The sequence below is a fragment of the Pipistrellus hanaki genome (assembly GCF_964339955.1).
Source record: "Pipistrellus hanaki genome assembly, chromosome: 2".
Taxonomy (NCBI): Eukaryota; Metazoa; Chordata; class Mammalia; order Chiroptera; family Vespertilionidae; genus Pipistrellus; species Pipistrellus hanaki.
Window position 1 is genome coordinate 186,589,817 of NC_140504.1, and position 27,079 is coordinate 186,616,895.

Sequence of the window (27,079 nt, forward strand, 5' to 3'; positions counted from 1 at the left end):
AGTTATTTCTGATAAGATTTTTTGTTTGTTTCAAAGTCCTTCCTATAACCCCTTAAAAAAAAAAATCAGAGCATAGGAAACAAAGCTTCATCTGATGAAAAAAAATTTCTTAGAATGTTACACCTCCATTTCCTGTTTTCTACCTGTGTTTTTGGTAACTTTTTTGGAGGGATTATAATTTCAAACAGAAAAATTTTAGGAACAATACAAGGGCCCTAGCAGGTCTGGCTCAGTGGATAGAGTGACAGCCTGCAGACTGAAGGGTCCCGGGTTTGATTCCGGTCTAGGGCACATGCTCAGGTTGCGGGCTCCATCCCCAGTGTGCGGTGTGCAACAAGCAACCCATCAATGACTCTCTCTCATCACTGATGTTTTTATCTCTCGCTCCCTTCCTCTCTGAAATCAATAAAAATATATTTAAAAAAATAATTGTACAAGGAATTCCTGTATACTCTTTACCCAGAGTTACCATTACTTATATTTCTGCCTATTTTAAAAATAACTATTTTTATATATATACTTCCCCCCTGAATCATTGAGAGTAAGATGTGGGCCCCCTTATTTCCCATTACTTCAATGTGTAAGAATATATTTTCTTTTTAAATATATTTTATTGATTTTTTACAGAGAGGAAGGGAGAGAGAGAGAGTTATCGTCGAAATGTCGATGAGACAGAAACATCGACCAGCTGCCTCTTGCACACCCCCTACTGGGGATGTGCCCGCAACCAACGTACATGCCCTTGACCAGAATCGAACCTGGGATCTTTCAGTCCACAGATCGACGCTCTACTGCTGAGCCAAACTGGTTTCAGCAAGAATATATTTTCTAACTTAACCCACACTACAATGGTCAAAACTAGGAAATTTAACACTGATGTAATATTATCTAAATCAGAGTCTATATTCAAATCTCAGCTATCCCAATGTCCTTTATAGCTATTTTCTCTTTAATATTTTTAGATTGTTAAATTATTTGACTTTTGTTCCGAGATAGCTCAATAATCTTTATAGTTTTGTCATATTTTTTTCACTTACACATTAATGCATATTTGATACAGTTTTTAAAAGGATGGATTGATGAAATATGACAGTAGCTGTAAACAAGTTTGAAGTCTTTAAGTCTATCCCATCAGACTAGATCAGGTTCCATAATCAGACTTTTCTAGATTTAAACTCTGGCTCCCCTATGTTTGCTTTGCTTCCCTTTTGGTTTCCTCAACTATAAAATCCTATCCTATATGATAAAAGCATAGTATGCAAATTGTCCCCTCGACCAGGAGTTCGACCAGGAGACAGGGCCGGCTGGGGAAGGGAGTATGAGATCGGCAGCCAGAAGCCACTAGGGACCCTACTAGTGCACGAATTTTGTGCACTGGGCCTCTAGACCTACCTAATAAAAGAGTAATATGCAAAATGACCATCACACCAAGATACCAGTTGGCTGCCCCCATGTGGTCAAAGATGGCTGCCCCCATGTGGACACAAGATGGCCGCCACAAGATGGTTTGCAGGGGAGGGCAGTTGGGGGGGACCAGGCCAGCAGGGGAGGGCAGTTGGGAGCCAGCAGTCCTGAATTGTGAGAGTGATGGCCGACTGCCTGTTTAGGGCCAATCCCTCAAGGGGTCCCAGATTGGAGAGGGTACAGGCTGGGCTGCACGAATTTCCTGCACCAGGTGGCTAGTGGGAATAATAATAGTCCTTGGCTATTAAAAGACTTAAATGAAAGAATACATGCTCAGAATAATGCTTTGCATCTACAGTTGATGCTAAATAATGATTTTTATATAGGCACAATCTATGCCAATGCATTGTTGGGTGGAAAGGACCCAAGAGGAACACAGGTGTCCTTGATATTAAAAGAATAAAATGAGCCGAAACCGGTTTGGCTCAGTGGTGGAGCGTCGGTCTGCAGACTGAAGGGTCCCGGGTTCGATTCCGGTCAAGGGCATGTACCTTGGTTGCGGGCACATCCCCGGTAGGGGGTGTGCAAGAGGTGGCTGGTCGATGTTTCTCTCTCATCAATGTTTCTGGCTCTCTATCTCTCTCCCTTCCTCTCTGTAAAATATCAATAAAATATATTAATAAAAAAAAAGAATAAAATGAGAAAAATACATACCCAAATGACCTAATTCCAAGCAACAAAATGGCTACAAAAGTAAAACTAACACTTTGTATAATTTTAAGAAAACCGATCAAGCACAGAGCTATCAATAAAACCAGTTCTGGAGCAACCACTGGCAGTAGTACTAATAAGGCTCCAGTGTGAAAAAGTTTAAAGATTTAAAATCCGAGAACTGGCTGAAAAAGGCCTCCCAAAATCTTAAATTGTGATTCAGCACATACAGTATCAGAAACATTACCATTCAGACGATGGTTCCCTTGCTAAAGGCAAACCATGGGATTTTTTTAACTGCAGCTAAGTCCGCATTGTCAACCATTTCATAATTTTTGACATTATAAATGCAGTCAGATTTCACTTATTTATTTTAAAAATAAGTTTTTATTTGAGAGAGAGGGACGGAGAAACATGGATGAGAGAGACACATCGATCAGCTGCCTCCCATACACCCCTTACTGGGGATGGAGCCTGTAACCTGGGCATGTGCCTGACCGTCAATCCAACAGCAACCTCCTGGTTCATGGGTCAATGCTCAACCACTGAGACACCCTGGCCCGGCTGTTAGATTGTAATAGAAAGAGATATGGTCAAAGCCAGCCAAGAGACCTGACAATCCTAGCACACATGGGGGGAATAAAATCATTTTATAAGGTAACTCAGCTGGCACTTTGAAAGTAGCTTGGTTTTATTAAGGCAAAGAAAAAGAATCACAAAGGGATACCGGTTCTACGCTGTTATTACTGGAGTTGTTGCCAACTCTGACAAGACTCAGCTGTCCCTCGGTTTACTAACTGGTTCAACAGGAGGGGAGGAGCTTGTGCAAGCAAAGTTCAGCATCATCCCCAGTGCAACTGTAGTGAGGCTGGCTTCCGGCAAACTGTTCCTTCATGGAAACATCAAATGAGTGGAAAACTCCCAAGTAGCATGACCATCTGCTCCGCTACAACGAGCCTTGTGACAAAAGCAATCCATCAAGGCAAAATGTCAAGCTCATGGGTTTGGCTTTGCATTTTAAGTTCTGACCAGATAAGATAAATTCCTCCTCCTCCTCCAGGATTAAAAAACACATTTCTCTTTTAAAAAAAAAATATATATATGGAACGCTTCACGAATTTGTGTGTCATTTCTGCACAGGGGCCATGCTAATCTTCTCTGTATTGTTCCAATTTTAGGATACGGGCTGCCAAAGGGAGCACTAAATTTCCTTCTGAAAGAAATACGCTTCTCAACTGAGTGAACTTTAAACTGCTTCCATCAGGCGAGGTGCACTTATTATTTCTGATGCGTTCAGAACGCTATGATCAATTCTGGAAGCCAGCTAGCACTCCATTTCAGCTCTCCAGTGCCCTGCTAAGGAACCTTTGGCAGTCATGTGGCCTTTTGCTGTCTGTTTGTCCTCTCACCTATAACGTAAGGAAAATACTCACAGGGGCTGTGGAACTACCAAATTCCTTTTTAAAATGTCTGACATATAAATTTAGACTAAATTTCTTTTAAAGAAATGCCTTCAGGATTGTCACTGTGGGGGTTCTGAATGGCTATCATTCAAGCCTGTATTTTCTATTCCGTCCTCATTCACCATTTACAGGAAGAACTTTATTCTTTTAAAATTCATTGTATTTATTTTATTTTTAAATAAATTTTTATTGATTGCAGATAGGAAGGGAGAGGGATAGGAACATCAATGGTGAGAATCATTGATTGGCTGCCTCCTGCATGACCCCTATTGGGGATCAAGCCAGCAACCCGGGCATGTGCCCTTGATAGGAATTGAACCTGGGACCCTTCAGTCCACAGGCCAATGCTCTAACCACTGAGCAAAACCAGCTATGGCTATTAAATTTATTACATTTTTATAGCTGTAGTGAAAAGAAAATTGGTGTAACTGTAAAGTAAAATAGGTGAAAAGTCAATTTTTGGTATTTTGTATATTTCAATAACCTATGCCCTCTTTTCAGATAATCTAGAATTGGAACTATTATAATCATTGAGATTCAGTGCCTCATGAGGAACAGTATTTGTTAGTTTGAGAGAGAAAACAGAAACAACACAAATCAACTGTCAGAACATATGGAAGTAACAGATTTTAAAGAATTGAAGTAGAAATATAAAAGACTTACACTATTTGTTCTGCTGTATATATAATTCGTTTTCCCTCACTATAACTTCTACATTCTAAGAGAAAAATGGAGATCCATTATCTGACCACCAATTTCTGTGTGCGTGTTTTTTTTTTTTGGGGGGGGGGGTTAAATAATAAGCGATAATGAACTTCAGAGCTTCCATTTTTTCACAGGCTTCATGGGCTTCCAAATCATACTATTTTTCATGACGTTTGGCTTATTTCAACCAAAAAAATCCTCCAGCACCGTGCAAAATTTGTTCTCATTTGTAACCCTTAACACCCACAAAGTCTAAAAGCTTTACAAATATTATCATTCAACTAGACGCCCTCTGCACGAAAATTCATGCAAGAGTAAGCCTTCCTTCCCCCAGCTGCCGGCACCCGCTTCCCTCTGCACCCGGGAACCGTGCTCCCCTCCTCCGGCCGGCTTCCCTCTAGCCCAGACTTGTCAGGAAGGACGTCTGGAAGGATGACCAGTCTAATTAGCATATTGCCCTTTTATTATTAGAGATAGTGGAAAAACTCTTTCCACTAAAAGCACTGAAATCTCTCCCCAAGCTAAGACAGAAAAGGTTTGCCAACCTAGTAAAATGTAAAAAAAAAAAAAAAGAAAAAGGGGGGGGGACTATTAGTTTTCAGGTCTTCCATTGTCTTCCTGCTCCCCAAGTTATACCATGAGAAAACCCCCACCAAAAAGGGCAGAGTGGCATGATGCACAAACATCTTCATCCTCAGCCTCAATATCGTGTCTTTATCATCTAATACACAGGACCAGGGCTAGTGAAATAACCTTAAAGTGATATCATCAAAAATCATATATAACCACAGCTACCAAGATGTCAGTGGCTTCTCTTACCAAATACAGATTTCTGGGGAAAGTCAGAATGGATGTAGGGTGCCTAGGACAGGTGGTTTTTCTGTAAGAGGGGGCGCATAGTGCGCACCCCGAAGCATCGCCTTAATCCCAGCCTGTCTCAGAAACCTGGATCTGAACACAGACTTCCTAATCCCCGAAGGGGAGGGTCAGGCTTTGCACGGAAGCCGGCGTGAAGCAACAACCTGCAAGCAGTGTACCGCCGCTCATGGGTCCAAGGCAGCAGATGGAAACAGCCGACAGCCAAGTTTCAAGAAGTTAGGGAACGCGCAGTGCATCGCGGGGGAGGAGGGGCGAGAGAGAAACAGGGGTCCCTGCTTCTGGGCTCTCGGTGGGTCTCCCTACAGCACCTGCCCTGCCCTCAGGAGCAGGCTGGGCCTGCCAGCTTTTCCAAAGTCAAACAGCCGCCTGGAGAGCACTGTGGGTGGAGGGGAGGGGGCAATTTTCTTATTAGTTTTGTTTCCCAAAACACCCCCGCCACCCCTCGCCCCCGAGCTGCAGGGGAGACGCTGGGCACGAGAGGGGCTGGCCCAGGGGGCAAGGACGCCGCGGTGTCTCCAGGGTCTGGGGCACCGAGCGCCCACCCTCCCGGGCACCGGCGCACAGTGCGTTCTCTTTCACCATTTCTGTTGTTTTGGTTTAACTTTGCGGACCCGGCGCGGGCGGAGTACCTGTCGGAGCTGCGTGGCCCGCCGCACCCCGCCCAGGGGACTCACCTGCGCCCTCGGCAGCTCCAGCCCCGCTGCAGGCGGGCGGGCAGCCGGGGAGGCCGGCGGCGCTGCGTGGGAGCCGGACGCCAGGAAGCAGCCGGCCCGGTGAGACGTGCCGGCGGGAGCCGAGGCGGAGTCGGTGCGGGCAGCCTCGCCGCCACACCCTCGTCGTCGCCCGGCGGGAGAGACCGCCTCGGCCCGGGAACCCGCGTCGTGAAGGCCCAAGCGAGCTGCAAGCGTCGCCCGAGCCCAGCCCCGCGCGCTCCCGCCGCGCCCGCCCCCTCCCCCGGCGGAGCCGCCCGGCGCAGGCGCCCGAGGTCGGCGGCCCGAGGGTGCGCGGGGCCCGGCGCCGGCAGGAAGCGGCCCCGCCCCGAGCGCGCGGCCGCGGGGCGGGGCGGGGTCCGGGCGCGCGCGCTGGGCCGGCGCTGCTGGTTCCGGGCGGTGGTGGGGGTTTGGGCTGGCTCGCTGGGGCGGGAGCGCGAGGGACCCCTAACCCCAGGACCCGGGGAGACCTCCCCCCGAGGCCAGAAGCAGTTGGTATCTCTAGGGATTGGGGCACCATGTTAATATTAGGAATATGTTAATATTAATTAACATATTAATATTAGGACTATTATTCCTAATGCTTATATTAATATTAGGAATATTAATAAAATTTAATTAGGAACATTAATTATATTAATATTAGGAATATTCCTAATGCTCGTATTAATATTAGGAATATTCCTCCTGCTCATGTTAATATTAGGAATATTATGAGCATTTGCTGAGGGCCTATTACTGTGTGCCATGCGCGCCTGCTTTGCGCGCTTTGCTTCGCTTACCCTCCCGGCGGCGAGCAGCGAACCGCATAGGATCCTCATTTCATAGCAGCGGAGGGCTCCCTGGTGCTTGATTGCCAGGCGAGAGAGGCTGCCAGGAGTTGGCTGAGCTATAGGTAAGTGCCTGGGTGTGCAGCTGCTGATCCCTGGCTCTTAACCACGTGGGGTACTGCCGCCCCCTCCTGCCCTCCACCCTCTGCTCTGCACCCTGTGAACAATATTAATAACGCTTAGGTTTTTAGATCTTCCCGCCCCCGCCCTTCTTTATAAAACACTTTCCATGCAGTCTTGCTTGATTCTCCCCGAAGCTCTGGGAGACAGTGGAGCATAATTAAGGCTTCTTGGACAAACAGAGCAAGGGCCTTAGCTGTTCAGTGAGTTGTCCACAGTTACAGGGGTAGGACTGGGGCTTCCTTTGATAGATATCATTATTATTATCTTATTTTTTAAACATATTTTTATTGATCTCAGAGAGGAAGGGAGAGGGAGAGAGTGATAGAAACATCAATGATGAGAGAGAATCATGGATTGGCTGCCTCCTGCACGCCCTCCACTGGGAGTTCAGCCTGCAAACCCAGGCATGTGCTCTGAATCATGCCGTCCTGTTTCATAGGTCAAGGCTTAACCACTGAGCAACACCAGCTGGGCTTGTGTGTTGATTTTATTTATTTATTTATTTTTATTGGACATTTGGACCAAGTTTGGGAGAAAGTCTGTGTCTCTTCCCTTAGACCACAGAGAGGGAAACAGGCACAGACCAGGACAGGAATCTGTCCTAAGGATTGCAGTTGCAGGGAAATCAGTCTGATCACTGCCCTCACCTCTCCCGATAACCCTCTCAAAGTCAGAGTGAAGCAACTTGAAGCTCAACAGCAAGGAGGCAGTGTTGTGGGCACTCAGCACCTGGGTCATGATCCTGTACCATCGGAGACTTACGTCCAAAGACTGCCCTCAAGTCCGCCGCCCCGCTCATTCTGTTGTCTCTGCTGTTCCCCACCTTGACCTAGCCAAGCTCTTCTCTTCCATTTACTTAACAAATATTTACTGAAAGTCACTTCTTTTGTTAAGGTCACCCTAAGAACCGCAGTCATTTTTCTTCTCTCAATTCCTCTAACACAGCAACTTTGGCGAAAACGGAGTTTTTCGGTCAAGTGAGTTTGGCAACTGCAGCATTCCGTATCCCTGACTGAAGATCCATGATGCACATTAACAGAGAAATGGCTCTGAGAAATCCCACAATATAAACAGCGCCTTAACTGGGAGCTTCCCTGAGGTATTAGGCCCTCAGGGAAAGGCCCACGGGGAAGCCTACACAAATCTGTCCCTCGGGGGCTCACAGCGAGGAGAGACGGAGACCATTGGGAAACAGTTGTATACAGGCACTCAAAGGCATTTGTAAAGTGCTAACACAGCGGAGGAAGAAGTGAGCAATTAATTCTACCTAGAAAACAAGGGAAGGTTCTGCAGGGAAGAGGCTATGTGAGCCCTACCTGATTTGGCTCAGTGGATAAAGCGTCAGCCTGCGGACTGAAGGGTCCCGGGTTCAATTCCGGTCAAGGGCATGTACCTCAGTTGCCAGCTTGGGCTCTGGTCGGGGCTCATGCAGGAGGCAGCCAATCGGTCACATCAATGTTTCTCTGTCTTTCCCTCTCTCTTCCACTCTCCCTACAAAAATAAAAATCAATGGAAGAAATATCCTAGGGTGAGAATTGACAAAAAAAAACCAACCAAAAAAAAAAGAGAGGCTATTTGAGTAGGAGTTTTCTAGGTGGAGTATATGGAAAAGGCATTCCAGAGAAATAACAGCTTAGTTGGACATATAAGTAAACCTTTGTGTTGGTTTTTGGTATTAAATATTGTTCAAGTTTTTTTGTTTTATTGTTTATTTATTTATTTATTTATTTATTTTTTGCATGCAATATACCATTCAAACTGGGTTAAGCAATGATGGGATTCATGGACTCATATAACAGAAAAGTCATGGACTTCAGGCATGGCTAGATCCAGGTGCTTAAACTGTGACATCAGGATGTAGTCTTTGTTCTCCATTTCCTGACTTTGTTTTCTCGTTGACTTTTCATTCTCAAGCTGCCTTTCCCAATGAACGGGCAGAATAGCTGCTTACAACTTCCAGCCGCATCCCTACCAGCAGAGAAAGTTTCTTTTCCTCCATGCTGTCAACACAAGTCCCAGGACTGCTCGTGTTGGTCTATCTTGGTTCCTTTACATCACTAAACCACTCTCTTGAGAAGGGAGAAGGGATATTCTCGCAACCCAGGCCTGGCTCATGTACTTGCCTCGGGTTGAGATCAGCAGCTCTTCAACCTCATGGACTGAGCACTGGGGAGAAGTGGCTTCCTGTGCGAGGTGCTTTCTTCCCCTCCGATCTACCTTCTGCCATTCTCTTTTCTGATTGGTGCCTCAGGAAGCCAACCCACATGGCTGGCTTGGATGGGTGCCTCTGGCTTAGTGTCACATTCATTCCAGTAGAAGGTGCTGGGAGGAGATGAGAGGGCTGGAGGAGGATGAGGGAGGGTGTTATTTCATAGGCCCCTTCCCTTCTAGGTCACTGCAGGTAAGCCACATACATCCACCGAAGCTTCTGTCAAGTGATTCTTTTCCTACAGGTCTCTCTCCCGGTTCTGATAGTCTCCCTTCCCTTGGCCTAGAGGTGGAAATGGCTCTTCTCTGTCGGAAGCTCAGGGTCTCATACCATCATTACTTCTCGTTTCCCTCAGCCTTGCCCACACATGTATAAGTAGCCTTTACCAATCTCCCCTCAAATCCTCCTCCTGCTGGAACCCTGGTGGTTACATTCATCAAAAGCAATTCAAGTTTCTGCCCAGCTGGTGTGGCTCAGTGGTTGAGCATCAATCCATGGACCAGGAGGTCATGGTTCCATTCCCAGTCTGGGCACATGTCTGGGTTGCAGGCTCAGTCCCTGGAAGGCGGGGGGAGGGGGGGGGCGCGTGCAAGAGGCAGCCGATTGACGATTCTCTCTCATCATTGATGTTTCTACCTCTCTTGCCCTCTCCTTTTTTGAAATCAATAAAAATATATTTTAAAAAAATGTAATTCAAGTCTCTATTACCGAAAGGAAGGGAAAGGACAAAGAGATGGCTTATGCAATCAAATAGCCATCCGTTATCAGAGTAGCGTTACTGCAATAACGCAGACCAGAGATGGCAGTGGCCTGGCCAACAGTCATAGGGGAGGAAGTGGTGAAAAAGAGTGTGATCCTGGCTGTATTATAAGGACAAAGGTAACAGAATGTACTGGTGAGTTACATGTACGTGGTGAGTGTGAGCGGAGCGTTGAGGAGGTAGTTGGAAAACATAGGTCTGGAGCCCAGGGTGAACTCGGGCCAGGCGTGGTGGTTTGGGAGGCGGGGTGATGGCTGGTTGAAATCATGGGCTCAGACAAGATGACCCAGGACGAGCATGTGGAACAGAACACAAAAGGGCAAAGGGCAGGATCCAAAACAGCACCCACCTTTATGTGGCGGGCAGAGGGAGAGTTTCCATGTTGAACCTTACCCACTAGGTTATGAGAAACTCGAGAGTAAGCACGAAATCTTCCACATCTTTCCTCTTCCCATCGTGTCCAAGGTGCTGGGCACACAGTGTGTCCAAGGTGCTGGGTACACAGTGTGGAGTAGATGCTTGTGACGAATGAACTTGACACAGTTTCACATTTCTAACCCTCCTTCCCATCACTGTGAGTTTTGAGTTTCAGGCAGAGAGAAAGAGAGAGAGAGAGAAGTTGACCCCTGTGGCTGGACCCACTTGACAGCCGTGCTGAGGCTGACAGGTGTTTTCTGTCCTGGGAACCCGATGGGGCCCGTCAGATGCTGCTGCAGATGTTCAGGGACTGTCTCGTGCCTCTCAGGAGGATTTCCAGAGAGGCGATTTCACTTCAGATTTTGTCACTCTTGGGTAGATTTAAAAGTCAGTTCTTTAAAATCTCTAAATTAGATTTGTGCTAGGGAAGTAGGAGAAGGGATGAAAGATCTCCATCTCACCTTCATGCATTGCTGATGGAATGTAAGTGGAGATGACTATTTTTTTTTGGAAACTGTTTGCCCGGGTATCAAGCTAAATGGACACCTCGCCTATGACCCAGAAATTCTATTGTAAGCAAATGTCCATCCCTCCCCCCCAAAAAGAATACTTTTTATTCATACTCTCCCCAAACTGGAAATATCCCAAGTGTCCATCAAAAGAAGAATGGGTAGCCCTGGCCAGTGTGGCTCAGTTGGTTGGGCATCGTCCTGAGCACTGAAAGGCTGCCAGTCTGATTCCTGGTCAGGGCACATGCCCGGGTTTCAGGCTCGATCCCTGAGTAGGGGGCGTGCAGGAGGCAACTGATGGATGTTACACTCTCCCATGGATGTTTCTCCTTCTCCCTCTTCCTTCCTCCCCTCTAAAAATCAATAAACTGTTGAAAGAAAAAGAAGAATGGATAAACAAACTGTGGCATCTTCAAGCAATGGTCTCCTACCCAGCCTGAAGGAGCTGGTCTTTAAACAATGCAATCCTTGAATTTGTTAGGAGTCATTACTTCCTGATTGCTTTGAGTGGCAGGCAGATTGAGAATAAGATCCAAATGACCAATCAGAAAGGAAGGGGCGCAGAGAGAGCCCAGGAGAAAATGGAACGCTAAAAATGGACAGCTGCATGAATAGCCCAGGGACTAAAATTATTTTGATTTTTCTTGACTCTCAGTCAGGAGACGGGAGTCAAACTGACAGCTATTTGGAGACTGGCGATTTGAACGGGAGGAATTTAATAAAAGCCCAGCTGGTGTGGCTCAGTGATTGAGCATTGACCCATGAACCAGAAGGTCCCAGTTCAACCCATTCAGGGCACATGCCTGGGTTGCAGGTTCGATCCCCAGTAGGGGGCGTGCAAGAGGCAGTCGATCAGTTATTCTCATCATGGATGTTTCTATCTCTCTCTCCCTCCCCCTCTCTGAAATAATTTAAAAAAAAAAATTTAAAAAAAAGAAAAAAGAATTTAAGCCCAACTGGCATGGCTCAGTGGTTGAGCATGGACCTATGAGCCAGGAGGTTATGGTTCAATTCCTTGCCAGGGCACATGCCTAGGGGGTGGGCTTGGTCCCCAGTGTGGGGCATGCAGGAGGCAGCCGGTCAATGATTCTCTCTCATCGATGTTTCTAACTCTCTCCTTCTCCCTTCCTCTCTGAAATCAATAAAAATAATTTAAAAACGAACTTAATATAAAGGATTGTTACCCAGATATGTACAAAGATATTGACTAGTAATGAATAGGTAAAAAGAACTCTTGGGGATATGGAGTAGCAATTGCAGAAAGAGGCTACCATTCCCAGAAGGAAAGGAACCAAGGAAAGAAGTTGCCATTATTAACATTTAAAAGGTGCTGAAACCGGTTAGGCTCAGTGGTAGAGTGTAGGTCTGCAGACTGAAAGGTCCCAGGTTCGATTCCGGTCAAGGGCATGTACCTTGGTTGCGGGCACATCCCCAGTAGGAGGTGTGCAAGAGGCAGCCGATCGATGATTCTCTCTCATTGATGTTTCTAGCTCGCTATCCCTCTCTCTTCCTCTCTGTAAAAAATAAAAAATATATTAATAAAATAAAATAAAATAAAAGGTAAGAGGGTATTCATCCATAAACATGAACAAAGTATGGGCACGTGCTACAGCTCAGATGAACTGTGAAAACATGTGAGGGGAAAGAAGCCAGGCACACAGGTCCACATATCTCGTGGTTGGTAACTGCGGCTCGCAAGCTGAGGTTTGCCACTCTGTTGACTAATGAGCTTGCCAACCACTGGGTTGGGGCTTAAGTCATAAGGAACAACAACAGCCTGTAATTATTGGAATCGAGAGTCTATCGGATTCCATTCATGTGAAAATCCAAAGTAGGGAGATCTAGAGAGACAGAAAGTAGATGAGTGGTTACCAGAAGCTGGGAGGGTGGGGTGGGGGTACAGGGAAGGATAGCTAAAGGGCACTGGGTTTCTTTTTAAAAAAGACGTGGTAAAATGTACATAAAAGTTCAATTGCTCTAGAGTAGGGGTGTTGAACTCAATCAGAGAAGGGGCCAAAATCTAAAATCCAGCCTAAATCGCGGGCCGAAGGGTTTACTGAACAGTCATAAACTGACAATGTCATAAACTGACAGCGGAGTGCAGTGATGACAGCGCGGTGCGGGCCACATTGCAAGGCCTGGCGGGCTGGATTTGGCCCGCGGGCCTTGTGTTTGACACATGTGCTCTAGAGAAAAAATTAGCCAAATATAAGACGTAAACTCAACAGACATCACACGGGTTGTTTTAAAATTAAATACGTTATATTTTTCTTTGCACCTAACACACACATTTTTTTTGAAAAATAAGACATGCCATATTAGTCAAGAAGTTAACAAAATAGAAGCATCCACATAGAATATATTCTAAGGTGACTTCATTTACACAGCTTCTCAGAGACACACACAGTTCTTTTTGCTCATCAGCCAGTGTCGGACCAGGTTTAGCATTCACACCACCACCCTGACGGATGACTTGGATCCACACAGCACCATCAAGCTGGCTGGTCTCCACTGGAAATTCAATGGAGATGCCAGTCCTTTGTTCCCTACCCGGCGTCCAGTTTCATGCTGCAAACCCCCATGGGGTGGTATCGTCAGACCTGGAGCTTCATGGGAGGGGTCACGGGAAGGGGGCGCTGAACTTTGGTCAAAACCGATCAGGGAAAACCAGAATCCCAGCCTCTAGAGGAGGGGACCCCAGGGCGGGAGAGGAAAGGAGAGAGAGGCGCGTGATATTCAATGTGCTTGGAGCACTGGGGAGGGCTTTGGGGTAACAGAGCCATGAGGACAAATGGCGATTCAGGATACGAGTGGAAAGGTGATGTCCCCTCCCCTGAAGAGCAGCGGGACTGGATTTTCACCCCCCCCCCCCTTTTGTGTTCTGTTCTTGCAGGACCGCAGCTCCTCCCTAGGCATAAGGAAGGCCTCCTTTCCACCCAGTGCCCACCCGCCATTCTCTTCCTCCTGAGCCATGCAGGACTGCCAGGCCTCCGACGATGACTTCAAGCTCTGCCTCCGGGAGCTCAAGGCCCTCTGTGATTGGCTCCCACTGCTTATTGCTCCAGGCTCATCTCCCATCACCACCCCCCCCCCCATGTCTCCCTGTGACCCCTCCCTCCCGACTTCTGTGCCTCTGCAAACACTGGCTCCTCTGCCTGGGAGGGGCAGGGGTGGGGATGATCATTGGACTTCCCATGTTTGTCCAAAACTTAGATTTGCCAATCATCAGTGAGTGGGGCCCACATCACCTCCGTTTTGGATACCTCATTCTAGGCTCAGGACCTGACCTGTAGCAGGACCCCCCAAAACTGACCTTTTCTGTGGTCCTATGTTGCTTCTGCCTGCCCTGCCAGTTTCCCTGCCGTGTCTGAGTGTTTGTGTCTCCCCCTGCCGGCCTGGAGGGCAGGAGCCACTCTGTACCTTTTTGTCCTCCCTGTCCAAACGCTTAAAAAATAGTAAGTTGCCTCGTAAATATAGTCTCTAAAGGGGAAAAGGGCATGCGCTGCCCTCGTAGGCAGGTAAGACACAATACAGACGCGGTTAAGATACAATACGGAAACGGTTACCACAGGCAACAGAGACAGTTTTTTGAAGCCAAGGAACCAAGTCGGCATTAAGCACAATCCATAAAGGTTAATGATCCACCAGGGCTGGTCTGTTAACACTGTTATCTTGCCCGGGAGTGAGAGGCCGCTGGGGGAAGCAGGAAGTGGAGCTCTAAGCAGCCATCAATGAGTGGAGGGGCCCCTGATCCTGAGGGGATTCTGTGACCTGCCCGGGGGACCCCAGGGCAGAGACACAGACTGGCAGTGCCAGCCTCCCGGCAGGAGCGAGTCTGCCCCTGGACCGGCTCTCTCAGAGACCAGGCTTTCGAGGTGTGCGATCCTCGGGTCACCTGCATCAGAAGCCCCTGGGCTGAGAGTTAAGAATGCAGATGCTTGGGCCCTACCCCTGTCCCACTTGGTCAGAGTGCCTGTGGTTGGGGTGTAGGAATTTGCATTTTCAATAAACTCCCTGAGGCCAGGGGGTCTTTAAGATTGGCGAACCTTTTCCTGCCATTCTTGAAAATACCCAGTCCAGAGGAAGAAGGTACGGACGCCCCAAAAAGAGGGGGTGGGGGTGGCTCCATCTCTGAGGATGTGTGCGCCTCCAGACAAGTGCCTGGGGATGAGGACCCAGCAGTCGCTGCTGACGCTGGGAAAATGAGCCATTATCTCAGCTAGGTGTGCCGATGTCTAATGAGAATAAGGGGGGGTGAGGGGGAGATCCATGCTGTCTCTGACATGAGCACCCCTCCCCCCCACGGCCCCCAATCTTATCAGAGGGCGTTGGTGTGCGGGAGAAAACTCTACAACAGCCAGGTTTCCTGTCTATCCTTTTATACGCGAGGCAATCGCCTTCTGTAAGATGGAAAGGGATTCTTCCTCCGTGTAGGGCTGATGTGCATCACTCTGCCCCTGTCCTTATTCCTCTCTCTCCCCCCTGCCCCCCTCCCCCCCCATCTTCTCTTAACCTCCCAGTTCCTCGCAAGAGGGTGGGGAGCTATCAAGTAGTTCACAGAACCAAAACCAAATGGGTTTTCCCAGGAGATCCACTCTAACCAGCCCAGCACACTCCCCTGGGAGGCACAGACAACGAGGGCAGAGTGCATTTCCTACAGGCGACGACAGGCTGACCCACTAGCCACGGGATGTCCACACAAACGTTACCGCAAACACGGAATCACGCACGAGAGGGTAGCCAGCGGAGCGGGCCTGCACGTGAGGTCGGGGAGGGCGAGACTGAGAGGTCTCCAGCCTCCATGGGGTTTGGTGAGAACAAGCAGAATCTCAGGCTGGCCTGAGCTCTGAGGAATGTGGCAAGCTTTGGTCATTGGCTGCGGAAGCCCAGTTGCCAAGGTCAAGGCCGGGAAGGCTTTCCAAACCCGCTGGACTCGCCGGGCAGAGGCTGCTTCCCGCCCGCCTGCCCCCTAGGAATACTGCTTCCGTCCTCTCCCCTCACCCCGACATCGGAAATGCCCGAGACCAGGGTCCACACAACCTCTGCCAGAGACAAAGCCTTTTCTAGATCCCCCTCCGCACAGCTCCCGGCTTTTAAAAAATACAGCTTGAGAGGCGAGTTCTGGAACGAAGAGCCGAACCACGGTGGGCACAGCTTGCGCAGCGGCGAGCGGCGGGGAGGGGGTCTCCTGCGGGGTGCTCACTCCTTCTTGGTGTGCTCCAGGACTCGGTAGGGGGCCCCGGGGGCGCCCCTGGAGCCGTGCTCTTCCTGCATGACGGGCAGCGTGGCCGGAGCATAGATCTCAGAAATGCTGTCGTTGCTTTCCAGGGCCCCGTAGGAGAAGGAAGTTTTGAGGTCGGGCTGGACCACCATCCCCTTGTCATGCATGTTCTGCATCCCTGCAATGAAACCCGTGTCCCCCCGGTCATTATGGGGTGAGGGGCCGAAGGAGGCTGTTCCACTGCAGGCCAACTAGGGCGCTCGAGAGCTAATCTCGGACATGGTCAATTTCCCGAATGCTCTGGATCAAAAAAAGAACACCCGTAGCGCCCTGAGCAGCTTGGCTCAGTGAATAGAGAGTCGGCCTGCAGACTCGGGGGTCCCAGGTTCAATTCCGGTTGAGGGCATGTACCTTGGTTGTGGGCACATTCCCAGTGGAGGGTGTGCAGGAGGCAGCTGATGGATGTTTCTCTCTCATTGATGTTTCTAGCTCTCTATTCCTCTCCCTTCCTCTCTGTAAAAAAATCAATAAAATACATTTTAAAAAAAAGAACACCCATAAATATATACTAGAAATATTAACGGCTGCTAAGCAAGAAGGGGTGCCTCTTCAGGAACTATGCACACAGACCAGCTACTGTCGAGAGAAACCCTTGGCCGGCCTAGAATGAGGGGGGACATCTGTTTGGGCCGCGAGGGGCGTGGAACCACAGCTGGGCTCTGGACATGGTAGATGCCATTGCTTTCCTGCCGGGGGACACTAGGACCCAGGAAACCTCATGACACTGTTGACAGAAGAGGGTAAATCCTGTGTCACAGACACACGTCCTAGTGACAGGTGCATCATGATGCTCAGAGGGAGAGTGTTGACCTGAACATTAACATCCCAGATCCACTAGAGGGGAGGGTGTGGTTTCTCCTATCACCTCCGGGCACAATGATGTTGGATTTCTACTTACGTTTGAAGAGCAGTGGGGGGGGGGAGATAAGAGACGAGACCCGGCAAAGACTTGAGTCATGAATTCCTTTACCTTATTCTACAACCACTTCCTACCTTACCCCTGCCACTAGTCAGGTGGGATCTGGTCTTTTCTGAAGCAACTCTTTTACCTTGTAGGGAGTTAAGACCCTTCCAATTCTCTCGCTCCCACACTGAGTCATGAGACATTGAATGCAAAGTGATTTCTATAAAAGCGCAATGATGATAAAACAGCTGACACCGGACTGCTCAATAGGCCTTAGGCACTGGGCTAAGTGCTTTCGATAGTGATAGTAACGACAGCCATAACGATAACAGTTACACGTACTGAATGTTTAGCCGGGGGCAGCCACTGTTTTCCAACGGTTATAAAGTTTTATGCCATTTGGTCCTTACAACTGCCAACAAGGAAAAGGAGGCCGCTGGAGACCACAGAGCCGTAAGTGGCCGGGCCCCCAGGGCTCACACTCAGGTGGTTCGGACTCCGAAGCCCAGACTCTGACGTGGAATGCTGTGTGGGCCGCTCTATAGGTTACCTGCACGGAATCTCCAAAGACCCCAGGACAAAGAGAGGCTGCCCTCCTCGTTCTCGGGACCAGACAGATTCAGAGAGGTGAAGCAACTTGCTCAAGGTCACACAGCGAGTAAGAGACACGGCTGGGCTCTGACACCAAAGCCCGTGCTCTTACTCACTCTACAGAGGGGCTGGGAAGACCCAGTTTGTGGAAGGACCCTTGTTCCCACATTGCCTGAGCCTTAGCTGATGGTCACTGGAAGGATACAGTTGAAGGGTCTGTGGTCTGAATTTGGGGGGTGGGGGAAGATGAAGGGATGCCTAACCCTGGGGGAAGAGAGCTGCCTCACCAGGCGTGGGTTAGCTTTTGGATTCTGTCAATGCTCTCTGGCCACAAACCAGCAGGAGCACACCCGGAGTCTAACAAACCTGGCTTTACCGGCCCATTGAGGGAGGTGGACACCATGAGGAACTGGGGGTGTTCCAGAACTCGGGGTGTTTAAGTAAAAAGGTATCACATCAGAAAGAACTTATTATTTGGGTTTGTGTTAGGTGGTTGGGGGGGAGTTTAAGGAAGCAGGACTTTGCTTTGGATTAGATGCTGTCAGGAAGTGGGGATCCTATCTAATAAAAGGGTAATATGCAAATTGACCATCACTCCAACACATAAGATGGCCGCCCCCATGTGGACACAGATGGCTGGCAGGGGAGGCAGTTGTAGGCAACCAGGCCAGCAGGGGAGGGCAGTTAGGGGGGACCAAGTCTGCAGGGGAGAGCAGTGGGGGAGGGGCAGGGGACGAGACCAGGCTGGCAAAGGGGAGAGGGCAGTTGGGGGGTGACCAGGCCAGGAAGGGAGGGAAGTTAGGGGCAATCAGGCTGGTAGGGGAACAGTTAGGCATCAATCAGGTTGGCAAGGGAGTGATTAGGGGGTGATCAGGCTAGCTGGCAGAAGCAGTTAGGGGCAATCAGGCAGGCAGGTAGGCGAGCAGTTGGGGCCCAGCAGTCCTGGATTGTGGGAAGGATGTCCGACTGCCCGTTTAGGCCAGTGGATCGTGGGATTGGGCCTAAACGAGCAGTTGGACATCCCTTGAGGGGTCCCAGATAGGAGAGGGTGCAGGCTAAGCTGAGGGACACCCCCACCCCCTTGTGCACAAATTTTGTGCACTAGGCCTCTAGTAATTCTATAATTGAGGATCTGAATAATTCTTATCCAGAAAGAGAGAAGACCAGACTGAGGCTAACACTGTGAGTGGTAGAGAGCAGCAGTCACTCATGTGAGGGGGTGTTTGCTCCTTTTTGTGGTTAGACAATGTTCCCGTGTCGTCAGCGTTTGGGCATGTTCTGGGGTGGCCCTGTTTGTGCCCTGACCCATCAGGGTCACAGGAGGCTGTCTGGTGGGGGTGTTCCGTGAAGCCCTCTGTGTTCAGCCTGGAACCCCGAGACCCAGCTCCCACATAGCAGGGGCTGTTTCTCTCTCTCTCTCTCTCTCTCTCTCTCTCTCTCTCTCTCTCTCTCTCCCTCCCTCCCTCCCTCCCTCTCTCTCTATATCTTTCTGGAGCCAGAACTTCCTAAAGCTTCTCCAAATGGTGGCATGTAGTGATTCTTTGGGATTTTAATGCCTCCTCACAGTAGCTAGTCTGTCGTGCACACACCAGTCTAAGCAGACCGAAAGCAAGGTCTAAATGCTGACCAGGGAAACCAAATGGCCTGAAAAGCCACTCTGGGTAAGCAGTTTTATTCTTCTAGTTCCACCTGGATTTAGGTCAAACACGTGCTCAAAAAAAATTTTTTTTTTTAAGCAAAAGCGAAGTGGAACCAAATGTAACCAGGCATCTACCATGTCCCAGACGCCGTGCCAGGGGGCCTTTACCATGTTATCCTGCCACCCCGGAAGGAGTCCCCGTGTCCAGGGAGGGTCAGAGGCCAAGGTCGCAGAGTGGGTAAGGGGTAGAGCTGGAATTTGAATCCAGATCATCTGAACTCTAAGCCCAAGCTCTTCACAGTGCAAAACACACGTCTACTCGGAAGTGTGTGGCAGGCCACAGCCATGGGGCGGGGCCTCCTTCCCTCAACACCTACTCCCTGCTGGTCACAGGGTACCACGAGGGAGCAAGAGCCACATCCACAGACAGGCCACACAGAGTGCTGATCTTTAGATTGCCTCCGGTCACCTTCTCCTAGTATGTTCCACCAGAAAACACATCCGTATATGAGCATATACGGATACGCATACAGGTATATACACATACACAGTTTGTCAACACACCAACACACAGACAGGGACACACACTTGCACACACACAGGGTTTGACACCTCACCTATCTGGAATTCAGCTATCCAGCGCCCTCATCTATCCGGAACACAGCCGAGAACAAGGAAGTAAGCAAAAAAGGCATCTGAGCAGCCAGGTTAGATGTTTAAAAAGTCCATGCACTAAGGCTCATGCACGTAACGCCTCGGAGAAGCCTGAAGGCCCCACTCAGAGCTCATTTTAATTTTACACACGATTCAAACACATTGGGTCACATGAGAAGACCTACACGGTGTTGCTATGCCGGTAACGGCAGAAATTGCGGGCTGGTACCGGCAAGCATGACAGACAACGGCTTCATGGCAAGAGATGGGGAAATAATGGAACCAGTAGACACACACACTAACCCTGGAGTCATTGGGGGAGGGCACCTCAGTCAGCCCTGAGCACACACCTACCTCCAGAGCTCTACACTAAGCAGCTCTCTATGCCATCGATGTGGCTAAATTTGTTCATTAGACTGTCTTAATGAAGCGTGGGGGAGAGGTCTATCTAATCGATTGAAGATAAAAATTGTGAGTTAAAGAGTGAAAACTAGTGGTCACTGACAACTCAGAATTTAGGTCAGCAAACGCGGATGGGGCTGGCCCAGCGTCCTAACTTTTCTAGCCTAGGTTCCCGTAGGCGGGACCTTCCCCTTCTCCACAGGCCACACCGCTCCCTTTTGTGCAATAATTTGCTGCTTCACACCTTTGTGTTACATCAGGCCTTCAGGACATTCAAGCGTGTGCTTCTCCAGGTGAACCCTTAGCTCCCTGGGAAACCAGGTCTTCCAGAGCAACCCACTCCTTTGTAGTCTAAGGCAGTGGTCGGCAAACCTCGGCTCTCAGTCACATGTGGCTCTTTGGCCCCTGGAGTGCGGCTCTTCCACAAAATACCTTGGCCTGAGCAAGTCTATTTTGAAGAAGTGGCGTTAGAAGAAGTTTAAGTTAAAAAAATGTGGCTCTCAAAAGAAATTTCAATCATCCTGTTGATATTTGGCTCTGTTGACTAATGAGTTTGCCGACCATTGAAGGAGTGAGGTTTTATAGTATTTGAATTGCATTCACTCTACTTTTTTCATTTCCTTTCCCATTCATTCTACTTTCCTTCCCCTCTCTGATCACTCCATTCCAACCAGGTCCATGGGTTTTCCCTTTTGCAGGCATGAAGCCTGGTGCTGTAGATCGCAATTAATTATATCCAGCATGAATCAGGACTGTCTTTAAAAGATCCCAAAATAGACAGGGGAATTGGCAAGATGTGCTCAAAACCGACTGAGGCTCCTCAGCCACGGCCTCCTCTTTTGCACACTGAGACTAGAAAAATAAATAAAGAAAGAAAGAAAGAAAGAAAGAAAAAGAAAGAAAGAAAGAAAGAAAGAAAGAAAGAAAAGGAAGACCAACAATCACACCATAATGGCACAGCACGCGGCCCCTGTACCAAACGCAGCCGCAGTGTCTCTCTTTACACAGGAAGCAGCAGTGGTCTATGGGGATGAGCAGGCCAGCGGCAGACACGGGTGTCTACGTTACCTGGCATGGCGTCCATGGAGATATAGGGCTCAAACGGAATGGCCTTCTTCCTGTTCCGCGTGATTAAGAAGACGCCCAGGAATGCGATGAGGCACCTGAGGGACAGAGAGAGAGAAGGGGAGGAGGAGAAAGAAGGCCAGCATGCGGGGGCGCTCACGCAGAGCAGCCCGGGGAGGCTGAGGGTCTGCGGTCGGCGGGGAGCGGACGTGAGATTACTGAGGGCCCCACGCGCCCTACGCTCTCTGCACAAGCCTTCGTCAGGATACATTGGACTCACCCAGGCAAAACTCTCACCGTCCTTCACTTCCCTTAGCCTGGATCTCGGAACCTTACATTTAAACATATCTGTTTTAATTTAAAATGTTCTCTAAAGCCTGAGTGTAATCAATACAGAAGTAGAGAAAGTAAAAATTGGAAAGTCCGTGTCCTCTCCCAGTCCCACTCCCTCAGGCAGGTGTATACCCTTCCAGAGTAATTTTTTGTTTTGTTTTTTATCCTTTTCCCTGGAGCCTGGATAAACAAGCCACTTTATAAAAACAGAGTTATGGCCTGGCTGGTATGGCTCAGTGGTTGAGCATGGACTCATGAACCAGGAGGTCATGGTTCGATCCCAGTCAAGGGACATGCCTGGGCTGTGGGCTCGATTCTCAATAGGGGGCGTGCAGGAGGCAACTGATCAACAATTCTCTCTCATCACTGATGTTTCTATGGCTCTTTCCCTCTCCCTTCCTCTCTCTTTGAAGTCAATAAAAACATATTTACTAAAAAAAAAAATAAAATAAAAATGGAGGTATGATTGTCATGCAGTAAAGCGCACAAACCCTAAGTACAGAGGTCCATCACTTAATCTGTGTACACACACGTGTGGTCACCACCAGGTCAGCAGAGAAGGCATTTCCATCCCTCCACCCCCCTCCAGAAAGTGTCCCTGAGCCTCTTCCCAAGTCATGCAACCCTCCCAGAGGAAACCACCACTGTGACTTCTCTCACCACCATTCCATCTGCCTGTTTATGAGGTTCTGGGAAGCTACCTCAGAGTGTGTAGGACTCTTTCCATGGCTAGCTTCTTTTGGCCAATAAATGTCCTTAAGATTCACCCACTTTATTGTGTCTCAGTTCATTATTTTTAATTGTTGTATGGAACCCATTATCTGAATATACAATAATTTCCCCTCTCCTATTGACAGACATTTGGATTATATCCAATTTGAGCATATTATGAATAAAGCTTCTGTAAATATTCATGTATAAGTCATTTTTTGTCAATATATGTACTAATTTTTGTGGGGAATATATCTAGAGGTGGAACTGTGGGATCTTAGACCAGACTATACGTTAAAAAAAAAAAAAAAAAAAAAGTAGCCGAAACCAGTTTGGCTCAGTGGATAGAGCGTCGGTCTGTGGACTGAAAGGTCCCAGGTTCGATTCCGGTCAAGGGCATGTACCTTGCTTGCGGGCACCCCCCGGTGGGGGGTGTGCAGGAGGCAGCCGGTCGATGTTTCTCTCTCATTGACGTTTCTAGCTCTCTATCTCTCTCCCTTCCTCTCTGTAAAAAGTCAATAAAATATATTTTAAAAATAAATAAATAACTTTTTCCATCTAATGTATCCTAGACATGGTTCTATGTCAGTACCTATCGACTGGCCTCAATTTTTCAAAATGGCACCAAGGTAATTTATTACATGAATATATTATAATTTAATCTGTTTCTACTGCTGGGCATTTAAGTTGCTTTCAATTATTTGCTTATACCACTGGCTTTAAAATTAATGTGTTTTTGTGTCCCATTTCAATGATTTCCCCAAAATAAATTAGAAATGAAATGTTACATCAATAATGTGCACATTAAAAATTTTTATTGATATGGCCAAACTGTCCTTTCCCACATTAAAGAGCTCCTCACGGTCTCCTCATCCTCTTGCCAACGTGAAATATTACCAATCCCATTAGTTTTTGCAAAATGATGGCATCTCGTGCAGCTTCAAAATGTATCTCTTTGATCTGAGGTCAGGCTGCCAGGCCTTTCATGTGCTAAAATGTGATTTTTAGAAGTGACAGGGAGAGGAAGGCCCAACAGGGAAGGAAGGAGAAGGAAATGGGGGAAGGAAATGGAGCCCTTAGGGAGGAATGTGCTCCCAGCGGCTCCCTGCCCTCAGTGACCGCCCGAGAGGCAATAAGTCAAGGGAGGCACCTGCCTGGAGCTGTACACGCGAGGCCCCGGGCCAGAGAGGAGGGCGGACTCACCCCAGCGCAAACATGCAGATGTGCAGCGTGTCCTCCCCGATGAAGTCCAGGTAAAACACGGCGCCTGCAGCAAAGAACGCAAAACTCGGGTGAGCTGATTTCAGATCACCTGCTTGCCAGTCTGTCTGGGATCTGGCTAAGCTCTCTCTCCTGTAGGAAACCCAAGCGATCATAAAAGACTATGACTGCGCCCAGTGAGGTATTAGGAGAACAGAAGCAGAGCCACCTCAGCGGACAGGCTGTCCTCTTTGTCCCCTTTCTATGCCCCTCTTATCGCCACCATTTTTTACCTTTTTATTTTGAGACACTACTAGACCCACAAAAATAGTACAAGTTTTCCACGTACCCTTCCCCCAGGTCCCCGCAACGAAACAATACCAGGAGCTAAGCCACAGACCGTATTTACCAGTTTTCACAGGCCCCTCCTCCCCACCTTCCTTTTTTTGACTTAAACATATTTTTGTTATTGATTCCAGACAGGAAGGGAGAAGGAGAAATAGAAACATTGACGATGAGAGAGGATCATTGATCAGCCGCCTCCTGCATGCCCCCTACTGAGGATGGAGCCTACAATCCGGACATGTGCCCTAATTGGGACTCAAACCAATGAACTCTTGGTTCACGGGTCAATGCTCAATCACTGAGCCACACCAGCTGGACCACATGGGTTCTTACTGGCTTTTTTTAACTCTGAAGATTTTAGTTGCTAATGCCAATTAAAAACAAACAAACTGCCCTGGCCAGGGTGACGCAGTAGGTTGGAGCATTGTCTCATATACCAGAAGACTGCAGATTCAACCACTGGTCAGGGCATATACGTAGGTTGCAGGTTAGATCCAGGTTGGGGTGCACAAAGGAGGCAACCAATCGATATTTCTCTCCCTCATCCTCTCTCTCTAAAATTAATAAAAACATTTCCTTGGGTGAGGATTAAAAAAACGACAACAAAAAATCGAAACTCTAACATGCTTGCAGCCTGTAAAGCCACCTTAGAAAGAAAACAAAACAAAAACATTAGGAGTAGAAAAAAAGAAGTATATAATCATCATCATCTCAACATCATCACTGAATGAGTTCCTATTATGTTGCAGATGCTCCACATACTCATAATCTCCAAAATTTACACAGAAGAAATTTGTGGTTTCTTGTCCAATGGAGGCGGTGGCGCTAGCAGATGATGGCCTTTTGTAAATTCTACAAAGTAGCGGGCATGTGGATTGTACGTATTTCAAGTTCCGGAGGTAAGTGTTAGTACTTGTATATTATGGATGCAGAACTCAGGCACAGAGAGGGTAAGTGATTTTTCTCAGAGCCACACAGTTCTGTGTCTATGCTGGGATGCAAACCCAGGTCTTTCCAGCTCTAAATCCTATATTTTCTTCTTCAACCTCACCAGAGGATATGCTTTTATTGATTTTAGAGAGAGAGGAAGAGAGAGAAAGAGAGAGAGAGAATGGATTGGTTGCCTCCCCTACTCACTCTAATGGGGGACTGAACCCCACAATCCAGGAATGTGCCCTCATTGGGAATTGAACCTGCAACATTTTGTGTGTGGGACAATGCTCCAACCAGCTGATGCTCCAACCCCCTACCTCCCCAGCCAGGGCTAAATCCTACACTTCTTCCACGGGCAGAACGAGTCAATGGAATTGGTCTTTGGACCAAGGTGGCGCCCCCTCTCCTCCCTCCACACTGGGTACTATCCCTGCTGCTAAGTAGGAGACAGAAACCTAGCAACCGGCACCACTCACCTGCTGTGATGGCGATGGTTGTGGACAGGATGTAGCCCACGCTGGCAATCAGAGAGGAGTCGTACATCTGTGAGGCTTGACTTAAAAACCTGCAGCGCAAGAGCACTCTGGTCAGCGGGCTGCGGGGGAGTCGGAACGGGGGTGAAAGCTGGGGTAGCAGCCGTGGACATTAGTCACTCCCACAATCCCTCGAGGCCATGCCCGTGGACAGGGAGCCAGGCCTGCCGGGGTGAAGCAGCCTCACGCGTCACATGGAGACCCGCGCAGCCCACCCGCCTGCCCACGGGGCACGGTCAGCTCCTTCGGGCCCAGGGCTGGGCCCCAGGCTCAGATGTGAACCAGGCCCCAGGCTGCCCTCCGCCCGGATGCTTTGGACGTAATTCCTGGGCTCAGAGAGAGGAGCGACCCCCTCGCCCTCCCACTTGGGAAGACCTGGGGGCGATTCCTTGAGGACAGGAAATGACAACCTTGTGTTGTCCACCTGGCGGACCAATGGGTGCCTCCTGGGCCGGGCACAGCCGAGTCCCTGACTTGGATAGCTGTCCAGGAGCCGACGGGAGTGAGGCTGCCTCTGACCACGCATCCCTCAAGGGGTGAGGCAGAGGGTCCAGCACGTCCACTCCAGGCTTTGTCTTTTAAGCAACAGCGCCCAGTCCGCAGGCAGCTCAGCAAATTAGCAGCCTCGCTTCCCCACGGCGGGTGCCAAGCCCGGGCGGAGGCTGCACCCGGATGCCCTGCCTTCCCTGTGGCTTCAAAAACAATGTAACGTGGCCTCAGAGAATGGAAGGGCCGCTGGTCGAGGCCCCGAAGAAAGGAACTTGGACTCACGTGGCTTGGTAGATGGCGGTGGCCACCATGCACACGAGCATCACGTAGAAGATGGGGTAGTCGAGCTGCAGGTTCCCCTGGATGGACAGGACCAGCATCCCAGCCACGGCCTTCACCGTCACCACCGTCATGGAGCCTGCGGGGGGTGCACAGGCATATTGGGGCCTCAGGAACACGGAGGGGGTCAGACCCTGACAGCCGGTGCGTAACCCCAAAAGTAAGGTGACCAGATGTCCCGATTTTTAACAATTTGTCCCGTGTCCCCAAAAGGTCACAGCTGTGTGGACTGATTTAGCAGCCAGCCTGATGCTGAACTGGACGCAGCTCAGAAGGGAAGCTCTGGACCCTGGCTTTGCATCCAGCTCTGAACCCCAGCTGCACATCGTCCAGGACCGGATGTAGGGAAATGGGACTTGAGAAACCGAAGGATGCAATTCCACGCAAACAAAGCTTTCTACCACATCTCATCCTTCCGGGGGGGCGGGGGGGAGAGGGAAGGGGGCAGGGCGTGGAGGGGCCTCCAGAAATGTTCACTCCAGCGGAACCCCAAGAACCCCACTCCCACTGGCAGCGGAGAAAGACCATCCCCGCATTTCTCCTACAACGAGCAGCTGTCACCCCCAGAGGATCTGTCCCCTTGTTGACTGCCATTTCCTCCTCAGGGTGGAGGGACCAGGGCTGGTCTGTCCTGGGCAGCACGGTAGCCAGTGTCCAGCACCATCCCGGGTGCTTAGGTGCCCCCGCATCCGAACAAGAACGTGGAACGCGGCCAGCAATGTGATGGAACGCACGCCTGGGAGCTGCCTCCGGCCAGCAGGGACCCCCTGGTACTCCTCGGGGAGGGCAAAACTCGATGCCCGGCCCCCCACTTACCGAGCAACGCCACCAGGAGGAGGATCACGACGATGTTGGTGACGTTCTTCTCCTTGTAGAAGTACAGCAGCAGGCAGAACAGGATGATCTCTACCAGCTACGGAGAGCGGCAAGAGGGGGTCAG

At 49.2% G+C, this 27,079-nt stretch overlaps 2 protein-coding genes across 4 annotated transcripts in view; both read right to left on the reverse strand.

Annotated features, from left to right (window-relative positions):
• The window catches only part of RCAN3 (RCAN family member 3), a 36,739-nt gene extending 30,576 nt beyond the window's left edge, over positions 1 to 6,163 (reverse strand). Inside the window, exon 1 of the mRNA XM_084875147.1 lies at positions 5,837 to 6,163. The gene's annotated coding sequence lies outside the window, so the exon portion shown is untranslated. The remainder of the gene's footprint in view (positions 1 to 5,836) is intronic.
• Positions 6,164 to 12,960: 6,797 nt separating this feature from the next.
• Positions 12,961 to 27,079, reverse strand: part of NIPAL3 (NIPA like domain containing 3) — a 36,260-nt gene continuing 22,141 nt past the window's right edge. For all 3 annotated transcript variants that reach the window (XM_084875022.1, XM_084875023.1, XM_084875021.1), the window contains exons 7-12: positions 26,956 to 27,052; positions 26,083 to 26,218; positions 25,255 to 25,343; positions 23,504 to 23,567; positions 21,260 to 21,354; positions 12,961 to 16,119 (exon numbers count right to left, since the gene is read on the reverse strand). In XM_084875022.1, the coding sequence (XP_084731148.1) occupies positions 15,920 to 16,119; positions 21,260 to 21,354; positions 23,504 to 23,567; positions 25,255 to 25,343; positions 26,083 to 26,218; positions 26,956 to 27,052 (681 nt within the window). In that variant the 3' untranslated portion in view covers positions 12,961 to 15,919. The remainder of the gene's footprint in view (positions 16,120 to 21,259; positions 21,355 to 23,503; positions 23,568 to 25,254; positions 25,344 to 26,082; positions 26,219 to 26,955; positions 27,053 to 27,079) is intronic.